Source organism: Procambarus clarkii, chromosome 56 (genome assembly GCF_040958095.1).
Source record: "Procambarus clarkii isolate CNS0578487 chromosome 56, FALCON_Pclarkii_2.0, whole genome shotgun sequence".
In the NCBI taxonomy this organism is placed as follows: domain Eukaryota; kingdom Metazoa; phylum Arthropoda; class Malacostraca; order Decapoda; family Cambaridae; genus Procambarus; species Procambarus clarkii.
In genome coordinates, this window is record NC_091205.1 from 23,698,248 (window position 1) to 23,710,564 (window position 12,317).

Consider the following 12,317-nt stretch of genomic DNA (forward strand, 5'->3'; position numbering starts at 1 on the left):
TATGAAGTACAGGAACTATTTATCGATTGCCTGCCTGGAATTTTGTAAAACAAAATTCCAGATATAATTGGTGTATTATCTTAGATTTTTTTTACATGGGATTTCCAACATTCATGTCCAGCATTGCACATTGTTTTGTGAATTGTTCAGTTGGTTTTATTAATCATTCCGTAGTTTGTTTTTCGTTGGGCCAGACTGACAGTGTGTAATGAAGACATCGAACACACTCGTTTTTCCACCACGGAACACTTTAATTTAAACATATTAGTAAACGGCAATGAATTGAAAGACTGGCTGAATTAAGAAAAAAAATAGGATAAATAATGCGGTCGCTGTTATGGGTAGTGTAAGAGCAATCTGCCCTCCTAATAGAGCGTCGCATTTTGACGTATTCTCTACCTAAGGCCAAAAATTTTCGTACTTAAACATTATAGCAGCTCGCGAAATTGACATACTGTCCCGTTTTCTGCATTGGGTCCTCTGGTAGCTTAGGATAAGGGCACTTTAGGGTGACAATTTCTTGACGTTGGGAAATCTTAGAGGAACGGGCTAGATACAACAGACGTTCATCAAAATGTCTTGCGCCACAAAAATACCGCCATTCGCCTGCCAGCTACACACGATAGGAAATTATTCAACACATTTCGGGGAGTGAAGAGCTACTTTTATTGCAGTTATTGATGATAACACGGTATAACAAGCTTCTGAGCTTGATCATACTTCATGCACCGAGTGCATCCATTATTGGGCCATTACTTCTCTGTTAGTGCATCCATTATTGGGTCATTTCTTCTCTGTTAGTGCATCCATTATCGGGTTAATCCCAGCCAAATAGTCAACTCCCTAGAGCTCTCGCAGTTCAATTAATTTTAGTGTGAATTTTACCGATGGAAATTTTTTCGCAATTTACTCTATCCTCATGTGACCATTTATACATACAAGAGATAAAAGCTTAATGCAAATAAATGCTAAGAAAGAGTATCGGTATACGAGGTGGTGTATCACTGATAAGGCGGCTATTCTGTATAAACCAAGAACTGGAGAAAAAAACTTCAATTTATTCACTTTTATTTATATAAAAGAAGGTATATTGGGTTGAGAGAACACAACATCGGTATTCTTACATTGTTGCAAAGCTACTAACACGCATAGCGTTTCGGGCATGTCCTTAATCAAATAGATAAAAGTAAGAGTAATTAAGAGGTATATTGTTGCAGAATTTTATTTAAATAATGAAGCTTCAATGAGACTTTTTGGCATTGGAAGTTAATAGGCTTTTTTTTATATAGGATACAAAGCAAATCTATTTGTTTATAATTGTGGAAAATAATGTTTTTTTGACTATGTAAGAACGTCACAAATGAGGCATTGCTGCAATTTTAAATTTCTTTAACGTGGAATTTTTTTAACATTTGCTAAATTAAGGATAATCCCGTAATAAAGATCAAAGTAAAATATTAAAACCTAGTGGTTTTCCCAGAAGATTCTGTGCTTTGCCATTCTTACTTGGAACATTACCGGGTTTAAAGAGGTAAAGTGTTACTGTCACTTTTGGGGTTCGAAGCCTGGTTGCTTGTGATCTCCTCCAGGGAGCGCCCCCGTGTCTCTGACAGAGCAACAGCGCTGACAATGGTTAATGTTGCGCACACACCACTGAAGATCCAAAACGTTCCATGTTCTCCCAGTGCTTCTACTGTCATTGGAAACGTTTGGGATCCTACAAACATTCCGAACATCATTACTAAACCTATTAATGAATCGGTAATAGATCGACACGATGTAGAAAATAATTCATTACATAATACTGCAAAAACCGGTTGTCCAATACCGATAAATAAAATGTATATAAACACTGCAGCAAGTGGGAGCCACCAAATGTTATCAACATTCCGGGACTCCTTTATGTACAAGTATACACCATAAGCAGCCATACACAAAGAACTTACAGAATAAGACAGTATTAATATGGGCTTACGTCCCACTCGGTCAATTATACAGAGGTTGATAAACGTTCCAAGGACCTTGAAGGAGCCAAATATTATGGCAGTGATGTATGGATCTAAGCTGATTTCCGTCGATTGGAAGATAGGCACTAAATATGTTGTCATAGCATAACTTCCATTCCATGACATCAAGAGAATTAAAAATGCCACTAAACAAAACATGCGTAGAGTTGCTGGTTCTAAGATTAGCCGTGCTTGCTTCAAAGAGCTGTCACCCCTCCCAGAATCTCCAGCGTGTTGTGTGATGCCCTTTAACTCTTCTTCAGAGGCATAATGCTTACCTCTGAAAAAGTTGAGAGCTTTCCGAGCTTCAGTAACGCGGCCCTGAGAAACGAGCCAGCGGGGGGAGTTCGGCAAGAGGAGGAGGCCGAAGAAAGGAATTGCAGATAAACCGCAGTAAACTAAGCCCATTTGTCGCCAATCGAGCTTCGAAATTCCTAGGGCAGCTGCCATTAGACTACCAGTTTGTCTAGCAAGTGCAGTAGCTCCAGTGAGAGTTCCACGCACGTTCTTGTGAGCGATTTCCGTGATGTATTGACCTGTACCAGAGTCCAGAATGCTCATAATAACACCCAGGATGGTGCGACTTGTCAGGAGCAGCCAAACACTGTCGGAGAGAGCGAGTGCGAGCCAGGAAGCCACGAGGAAGGGTAGGGTCAGGAGGAGGGTCAGTCGTCGACCAAGGTTCACCAACAGAGGTCCACACACAACAAACCCAATAGTACCTCCCAGGTTCACGAGGCTTCCTGCAATGGTGTTACGGATTTTTAGTACAATAACTACTGCTTGAACAAATAATATGGATATATTTAAAAAAAAAAAAGATATGTCTTCTGATATATTGAATTATGCCGTAAGTTCAATATACTTGTGAGTACGTAAACAAATTAATATTATTCTATGTGATATACCGTAAGTTTAAAACCACTCTCCAGTAAGAAATGATGGTAGCAGGACCGCTCAGTATGTGGGAAAACCTATCGGGATTAATATATAAGGAGAACTACTAGGGACTTGTACTGTAATAAATTAAAAATTACGGTATGCAAAATTAATTCAACTAAAGTCTCTATCTAGGGTCTTAAATCCTAGCTCCTCTTTTTCTAATGACAGACTGTGGGCTGTAAGGGGCAGGTGGGGTCCCTAAGGATGAATGGAGAAGTTGATTGAAGATCCACAATTCACCTGGAGACAAGTTTCTCACATCAGCTTGTATTGTTAATATTAAGATTTAATAATTCAGTTCTATAAATGAACATTGGTTCTGTTTAAATCAGGGATCTAAACATGTACACAGTCTGTCCTTGCGCCATAACTATAACAGCCAATATTCTTATACTAATAAACACAACAATTTATTGTAGAAGTATGATATATTTGAATATGCAATCAAATAACCTTAAATGTGGTCAAAGTACTATTAACTAAGGACAAGAGATTATATTCAATATGATAAACTTATATTATAAATTAAAGATAACTAAGTAAGCAATTGCTAACAATGTATATTATCAATTATATACAAATATATTCAGTTTATATAAAGAGATTCAGTTAAGCTTGACTTGACTTAGACAAGGGGACACTCATGAGGTTGTGAAATTCGCGAGTGTCTGGTTACTGAAAAGAGATTCAGTCGCTACTGTATTAATAAAACTTACTGAAATATGAGGCGTTGCTTCACCATGTAACGACAAACAGACTTATTGGATATATTAAAGTTACACAAGCATACAATAGGCCAATTAATATACCAAATAACATTCAATATACTTATGACTGAATGCCGAGTGCCGTCTGACAAGTGGCTAGACTGATAACTCCTGTAGAGTTCAAGCACTATATTTTAATTCACAGCTTTGCTGTATATTGTTCTAGTAGCGTTGCTAACTGATTATGTCCTTAATTGCGTTTGCAGTAGGCTAAAATAGGTGATGGAGGCGGCGTCACAGGTGGATGAGCTCCACTCCACACTCTTATTTTTTTTTTTTTTTTTTTTTTTTTTGAGATATATACAAGAGTTGTTACATTCTTGTACAGCCACTAGTACGCATAGCGTTTCGGCCATGTCCCTGGAATGCGATCCCCTGCCGCGAAGAATCGTTTTTTCATCCAAGTACACATTTTACTGTTGCGTTAAACAGAGGCTACAGTTAAGGAATTGCGCCCAGTAAATCCTCCCCGGCCAGGATACGAACCCATGACAGCGCTCGCGGAACGCCAGGCGAGTATCTTACCACTACACCACGGAGACTCCAATATATTTAGATAATATACTAGAAATTTTCCTTGTAGATATTGTCCAGGTATTCCCCCCAGTTCTAGAGAGCAATCACTGGTGATAAATATATGTTATTGTGGTGTCCTTTACCAAATAAATGTTCGTAAGGCACCGTATCACTTGTTCACTGTTTGTAAACACGGGCGTTCTGCCCCGGGGTGCCCCTGTAGGTCGCTTCACTCCCTAGTTTGGCTCCTCCCCCCCCCCCCCCCCGTTTGGGGAGGGTAGCCTTCAATACATATTGATTGATTATTTTTACTGTCTAGACATATGATTGAGATAAGATGTAATTAGAATATAATTAGATATAAGATTTAAAGATTATAAGTAGTACTTGCTAGTACTATTGATTCTTATTAAAGATGTGATCTAATCCGTACCGGAAATTGATTGAATGTTCCAATACGTTTTTAATTAAGATATTCTTCTCGAAGCTTCTAGATCTTTGAGAAATCCTGCACCAAGTCACGTAGGCACCTATAGAGCCCTATGGTCTACGTGATCATTGTGACATTGTCATCTAGGATCCAGATGTATAATGAATCTGTAGTGATTCTGAGATGATTTTGATATTGGTTTTTATATAATTTAGATATGATTTAGAAGTAATACATTTACTAGATAATAATATAAATATAATGGGTAAAATCTCCCACACAGTCACCCTGGTAGGCATACTGTACGAGAACCAGTTAGAGCCTAATAAACGTACTGTACCATCAGGGTCTTCCTACCAAAGAGAGCTGCTTGTGACGAGTTCAGGAAGAGGTCGTGTGTTTCCGGATCCGTCATCTGTGGCAGCGTGATCCCTGAAAATCCCATTATCACACCAACAGCTAATTGAATGGGTGCCACAACCAGGACTGCAAACACCTGTGTAAATAAAAGTAGACCAGAGTTTCTTAACTTAGAAAGTTTCTTAAACTTTTTAAGAAAGTTTTCTTTCTAAACTTTCTGTAGAAAGTTTCTTAAACATTCTTTCTAAGAAAGAAACTTTCTTAGAAAGTTTAACTTAGATAGTTTCTTAACTACCTCGTGGTGCAACCCGTTCTCGCACTTGCTTATAGTCAATATTGGCTTATTTAATAAGTGCATATGTGACATGCTAATTGATTGTGAATATTTTAGTTTACCTTGAAAAGCTTCATAGAAAACACCGACATCACCTAACCTTCTTAGTATGTTGATAATATACTCGCTACAGAAATCCCCCTCCCAGGGGATGAAAGGAAAAATACTTGATCAAGGAACTTAGCTGGTCGGTGAATTGTACGCCCTGCTCGCGTTACATAACCATCAAAGTTGAGAACTGCAGGGGGGTTTGGGCAAAATGTGACCCACCGCCGCTTTCAGTAATTGGCATATAATTTATGGGGTCGAGTTGGTAACGGCCCGTCGGGCGATAGTGAAATTCACGGAGGAGATGGCGTATCGCAATTTTCTCCAGCGATACGAGGGGCGGACATTACCCCTGCCGGATGGGATGGTGCGGGCACTGTGACCCTCTCTGATCGAAGTGGTGCCCTCACTTATGTCAGTGTGCATGGGGCTCCCTTGGAGTTTCCGGAGGGTCTGCTACAGCGGTATTTTGGCCGGTTCGGCGCAGTGGTTAGTGTGCTGGTGAACGTGGTGTCTTCCAGTCCACTTAAGGGTGTGAGGACCAACATTCGCACCCTGGGCATGAGACTCCAGGCAGATATTCCGTCCTCTGTGCGCCTTATGGGATACAACGTTCGGGTATTTTACGCCCGCCAGCCGCGGACGTGTTATCGTTGTGGCCTTTTGGGCCATCAGGCTGCTGACTGTTCTGCACCTGCCGTTGCGCCAGTGAATCTGTTTCAGTGAGGAGGATTTTCCGCCGCTTCCTGTGGGGGATGATTCGGTGGATGTGGACGTCTCTTCGGCTGAGGAGGTGCCCTCTGTGTCAGCTGTTGCTCCGCCTGTTTTTGTCGCCTCTCCTCCGGAGGTTGTGTCCTCCCCTGGTGTTCAGCCTGCTCCGGCTGGTGTCCCTGAGCCTCTTCCGACTGCCGTCTGCTCGGACCCCTCGTCTTCCAGTTCTTCCTCTGCTGTGTCTGTCCTGGTCCCTGCACCCTCGCCGTCTGTTCCGGCTGTGCTGGGAGCTGGGGTGGATCCGGTGCTTCCTCCTGTGCCTGGCCTGGTGCCCCATGTGGTTGAGGATGCTGCCGTACTGCGGCGTGCGTCGGTTCGCCCGGCTAGTGTTGTGCGTGTCGCTGAGTCTGCCTCCGGGTCTGATGATATGCGGCCCGAGCCTAAGCGTTCCCGGGGTTCTTCTGCGTGGGCTGAGTTGGCGACTTCGACGAATGTGGTCCTTCCGGTGACGGTGGGGTGGCTCCGGTTGTGGTGCACACTACGGTGGTGGCGGAGGTGCACTTGCCTGAGGATGCCGGTGCCGGTGTTTCGGCCTCCCCATCTGGTCCGGTGTCCGAGGGTCCTGCTTCAGGTGCGGTGCCTGCGTCGGATGGCTCCGGTTCTTCGTGGGGGGTGGTTTCCCTTGCTGCGGTGGTGAGCGGGGTGGCCTGGTGATGGTGTTGAGAAAGGATGCTCGCTCTGGGAGTTCTGTGGCCCCTTCCTCGGTAGCGGTCATGCCGCCTCTTTCGTCTCCAGCAGTCTCTTCCGTGTCTCCTGCGGTCTCCGTGGAGGTGCTACCGTTTCATCGTCCGGCCCCTGCTCCAATGCGTGCGACGGCGTGGCAGTCTCGGCAGCCCTCGTCCGCTTCTCCAGTGTCGTCTGCTTCCTCGAAGGGCATGGATGGCGCTCCCCGGCCTCGTTATGCGACTTGCGTCAGTGACCTCGGGCGTTGGCCGATGCCGGCCGATCTGGATGTTCCTGAGTTTATGGTACCCCCTCGGCAGCGGGGGATCAAAAACCCTACCGACCTTGAAGATTTGGTCTGGGAAGCTTACAAGAGGAAGTATCCTTACGATTTTTTCCCGGAGAAGTACATTTCTCACATTGTTCCTCGCAAATGATTTCTGTGTATTCTGTGTTTCCTGTTGTGTGCATAGTTGTGGGGTGTGGATGGGGGTATGTGTGTGTGAGTGTATGGGGTGGGTTTTGTTTCCCGGTTCCTGCTTGCTCCGGTTTGTGTTGTGAGCTCTCTTTGTAAGGCTGGTGGGTGGGGGTGCGGTTCCTGTGCGTTTGTGTGTTCGGTGGTGGGTGTCGTGTGCGCTTGTTTGTCATATTGTGTGCCCTTCAGGCTGTTGGCGTGTGCTCTTTGTTCTGTTTTGCCTTCCGTTTGTTATGGCAGATCTGTTTCTTTTATTGTTATTATCCTTATTATTGTATGTTCCTCGCCTCTTCGTATGTGTTTGAGGTGTTAGTAGGCTTGTATTGTGTGCATTTTGTTATGGGGTTTTCCCCTATGTTTGTCTTCCGCTGTGTTTATATTTGTTATGTTTGTATATGCATTTTTGATTTGTGGTCAGCCCTTCTGGCTGGTCTTCTCTTGATTTGTTCCTTTGTCCGTGTACATATGTGTGCTTTGTGCTTTGTACTTTTGTTCTATGTTATATTTGTTTCTGCTTTTATTGTAACTTATACGCATGCTTGCATGTAAAAATAAAAAAAAAAATAAAAAAAAAATTGCCATTCAAATAGTTGTGCGAGGTTAGGGCCAAGTGGCTGGCCTCCAACCTTGAACACTCAATCTTATACAGATAGATTAAAAGAACAAATTAGAAATACAAATTGGTTATATTTCCTGCACTGAAAAATTTGCAATACGTTGGATGATGCTGCTCAAGGCAGATGATAACGTAAAATATTAAATAATGGTGATGGATCCAAGAAGATAATTTTTAGTTAATGTAATATAGATTTTGTTTTGGGATGCAGTTAATTTGAATGTGTAAATGCCATTAGTGAAAAAGTATATCCAAATAAATGTTAATGAAAACTTCGTTAGCGTTGATAAGAAGTAAGTCAAATTGGGTGATTAGTAATTGAGAGTAAGAAACTTCAAGAGATTTCCTCAGACTTCAATTTAAATATGCATGAAACCTGGATGAATACGTGTTTAGAGAGAGAGACAGACAGAGACATTAAAACAGTAATGCATACCTGGGGGGCTATCGCGGGCCCAGAATCTTCATGAAGCAAGTTTTGGTGGGAGTGTCCCTCGGGCGAGGTCTGTTGGCTGTTCGCAGCTACACTTCTCGTGGACTCTGTTGTCTGAGCTGAAGGACCATAGGTAGTTTCTTCCTTCTTGTAGCATATAGTTTGCCAGGTAGATGACGAAGAATTCCCACTAGTTTCCTCTAAGTCGTACTTCATAATGTTAACTTCATGCGTTCCTGTGATTTTTATGTAATTTTTACATGGTTAATACAAATCTATAACACTCCTCACAAGAGAAGCACAGTGGGTGAACAACCAAGATTGCATCGCAGTTTTGTAATAGAATAATTACGTTTGTGAAGTTATTCGTTGGAAGATTGTTTATTATCTCATTTGATATATTGGAACTTGGCATTTGACTACTATAAAGTTGTATACCAGTTTTTAGATTAAGGTAATAGTATTAAGAGGGTGGATGGCGTTTAGACGTTCGGCCGAATGTAATACAAAATAAACTCAAAATACTGGAGTACAGAGTTCAGAAATCCTTATACTGCTAGAAGTTGATCTTGAGATGACGGACGAGGGTTTAAGTATTTTGTGGAAGGACAAAACTGAGAACTGGATATGAAATAAATTAAAACCTGGTTATTCTTGCGGGCGTTGAGTCTGCCAGAAGAATTTATTTGAAGGATAATGGCGGACAGCTCTTATAATAAGCGTCTCCTAAGGTAGATGTTACGCTGCAGATGTTGAGCGCCACTGGGAGCGGTACCTGGGAAAGTCTTATTTACTCCGAAGGAAAAACAGTGAGGTATATTAGATTCTTAAGAGAGCACGGTGTAAGGACTGGTGGGAACGGGTACTGCGATAAGACTGGCTAAGAGGGACGCCATCCAGGCGGGTGTGCTGCTGCATCTTATGACTGCTATAGTAAATAGGTGATCACACGTGACATCAGTTTCTTAACCGGGTAATGATAAACGACCGTTATTTCTACTTACAATCTTGGTAAAGACTACCTTCGAATTTACTTTTCCCTTTATCCCCCCAGTCTGTTAGCTAATAAAACCAGGTCAAGCGTAATATGGTGTAAAAGGCCTCGTGCGTGATGTGGCAAGGCCCAAGACTAATTACACATTTTGCACACGCATCGTGAATTCTGGGACGTTCAGATCAGTTTAAATTGTTAAATATTTTTTTAATACAGCTAATTTCTTTATTTTATAAATATCTCTTCGCTCATATATCTTAATATTTGGCGTTTGGATGTACCGATATCATGCAAGTTTCATCCATGTAACACAAATAGTGGCAGAATACAATACCTGTATTTATATAGGGTGGTGGTAGTTTTTTTGGCAAATACCTGAATCCGAACTACAGGATTACTAATATTGGAGGGATGCATTTGACTATGGTGTATCGTGCAACGTAAACTTTTCAGCCTATTTGCCAATTGGTGAAAAGTTGATTTATTTATATAGCCTCGAAGAAGAAAATAAAGAGTATTCAGAGAAGACCTTGTGGATTCTCACTGGACACCATAATATTTTCTTCTCCTACCACCCCTGTTATTTTGTATTTAATTTATTGTTTTAATTTTAATTATATATATAGTATATATATTTTATTATATTATTAACAAATAAAATAACTACCCCCTTTACCTTGAATCTGCGGTAAGTTGGTGGGTTGTCTTTCGGTAGGAGTAGGCGGTCGGAGGAGAGGTAATTGTTTTTACGTGTTCTATGGTGCTATGGCCGAAGTATGAATAGCAGAAAATGTTATATATCTGGCAGCAGTAAATAATATTGTATATTACTATAAAGAAAATAATTGATTTTGAATTTTTTGTTTTCAAAATATTTAGTAATAACTGGCAACCAATGTCAAACTTCGAAATGGGAAGGGGTTGGTTAATGTCAATGTGGCACGCTGGATTTTATTGACCCTGACCAGCCTGTGTCTGTCCCATATCTCAGACCATTCACCCTGTAAAGTTGGGCGAGTCTAGCCCTAAGCTTCTGGCCTCTTTGGATAGACAGACAGACAGACATACTCTTTTATAGATACATATATTGCGTTGGTTATCAAACGAATGGTATTAAGAGATTATTATTGATCGACTAATAATAGATAAATTCCTGATAAGCACTGAAAGATAGTACTGTTCCCTTATCAGGTAATATTTATTTAGCAGTTTCTCGTTTTGTTTTCTGAATATTTAGCGTTACATGAATAGGTACACAAGTGGATAGGAACATTTGATCTATATTTTTAATGCAAAATTTGAATTAAACTAAATCTCACCTCACCTTCAGGTATAGCAAAGAGAGAGAGAGAGAGGGGGGGGGGGGTAGATAGGGAGGGATGCTGAGAGAGTGGGAGGCAGCATACCGGATCCACGTCATTTTAGATATGTAATAACGTAAACAATGAAGGTATATCAGTTGATATGGCGTAAAGTCACATCTGAGGCAGACATTCGTGTTCTGCTGAGGTGGATGAAAGTGTTGCTCCTTGCCGCGTGGATCAGGGAGAAATAACAATATAAGAGAACACTTGACATGAACACTGAAAGTTCGCTCCTATTACTGAATTGTATTACGTTGGTGGAGCGTTAAGTGTATACAAGGTTTTCATTGGTGTTCAAAAACCAACGTAATACTTCTCTTTCAGGCTTCACCCTCGCTTGACGCCTCCTAGAATCTGTACGTTGCTAACAATCGGTAAGTATCAAACGGATTCCGGTCAAGACCAGATACAGGAAGTATATAAAGATAAAGCCTCTGGCACCAAACATCGACCACGATCGAAGTCATTAACCAAGGGGTCTACCAAGACTGCCCAGGAACTAAGATCTGCCAAGGTCCCTTCCAATTGTGACCCTATAGAATGATGATGATGACTCGACTGCTCTTGATGATGCTGGTGGTCTACAGTGTGCCAACGGCTACCCGAGCTTCAGGTACTTGTGGCATCCTGGTGTGTGTGTGTACTCACCTATATGTACTCACCTATATGTGCTTGCAGGATCGAGCATTGACTCTTGGATCCCGCCTTTCTAGCTATCGGTTGTTTACAGCAATGACTCCTGTCCCATTTCCCTATCATACCTAGTTTTAAACTAGGTATGTAAACATACCTAGTTTTAAACTGTGTGTGTGTGTGTGTGTGTGTGTGTGTGTGTGTTTGCATGGAAACAAAAATAACGGATGAAGAGGCTTTTACTGCGTAATTCCGCACAGGAGCTGTGTGTGTGTGTGTGTATATATATATATATATATATATATATATATATATATATATATATATATATATATATATATATATATAATATAATCATCTTAAAAATTGCCTACAAATTTTACGACATTTTCATAGCCTAATAATATATATATATAAAGTTCTCATAATTATAATTACATTTAGCTTAAATTTTAAAACTAATGTATTTCATTGCGAGAACATGGCATTATGCGCTATTCATATGTTTACCTGATAGCCTCACGACCTTCGGATGACAGGTTACGCCCACTTGTTGTAATGAGCAAACAGATCTATATAGCATGTTATCGTCCGTTGTTACTATGACAGCCAGTCGTTGACTGCATCTCATGCACGCCCCTTAGCCCTTACTCAGCATTTTGCCAGCAGGGAAGGTTATAAGGTCCAAGGACTGTTTATGCTCCGTGATGTATACTTACAACTATAACATACAAAGAATTTATACAATTTATTTTTGTCGGGGACAGGAATTTATTCCTGTCCCCGACACCGAGAATTTTTATAATGAGAGCTATACTAGAAGACTTGCCACAAACCTTGAATATTGCTACACGAGACTTTTTTTCCCTGACTCAAATAGTTATGACGCTGCCCAGACCATATACTAGAAGGTGAAAGGACGACGACGTTTCGGTCCGTCCTGGACTATTTTCAAGTCGATTGTG

The 12,317-nt window shown here is 41.3% G+C and overlaps 2 protein-coding genes across 4 annotated transcripts in view; one reads left to right on the forward strand and one right to left on the reverse strand.

The window, feature by feature from the left end:
- Positions 1–12,317, forward strand: part of LOC123770738 (mucin-2) — a 44,883-nt gene that overhangs the window by 26,823 nt on the left and 5,743 nt on the right. For 2 of the 3 annotated variants that reach the window (XM_069305880.1, XM_045762877.2), the window contains exon 2: positions 11,044–11,332. In XM_069305880.1, the coding sequence (XP_069161981.1) occupies positions 11,260–11,332 (73 nt within the window). In that variant the 5' untranslated portion in view covers positions 11,044–11,259. Of the gene's footprint in view, positions 1–5,050; positions 5,162–11,043; positions 11,333–12,317 lie in introns of those variants that run through there. The other variant, XM_069305881.1, reaches the window with a different exon arrangement.
- LOC123770876 (facilitated trehalose transporter Tret1-like) lies at positions 1,057–9,202 on the reverse strand. The gene is made up of 3 exons (XM_045763052.2): positions 8,365–9,202; positions 5,019–5,157; positions 1,057–2,749 (listed from the first exon to the last, which is right to left on the reverse strand). Exons 1-3 carry the CDS (start codon positions 8,575–8,577, stop codon positions 1,524–1,526), a joined length of 1,578 nt encoding a protein of 525 aa, XP_045619008.1. The 5' UTR covers positions 8,578–9,202; the 3' UTR covers positions 1,057–1,523.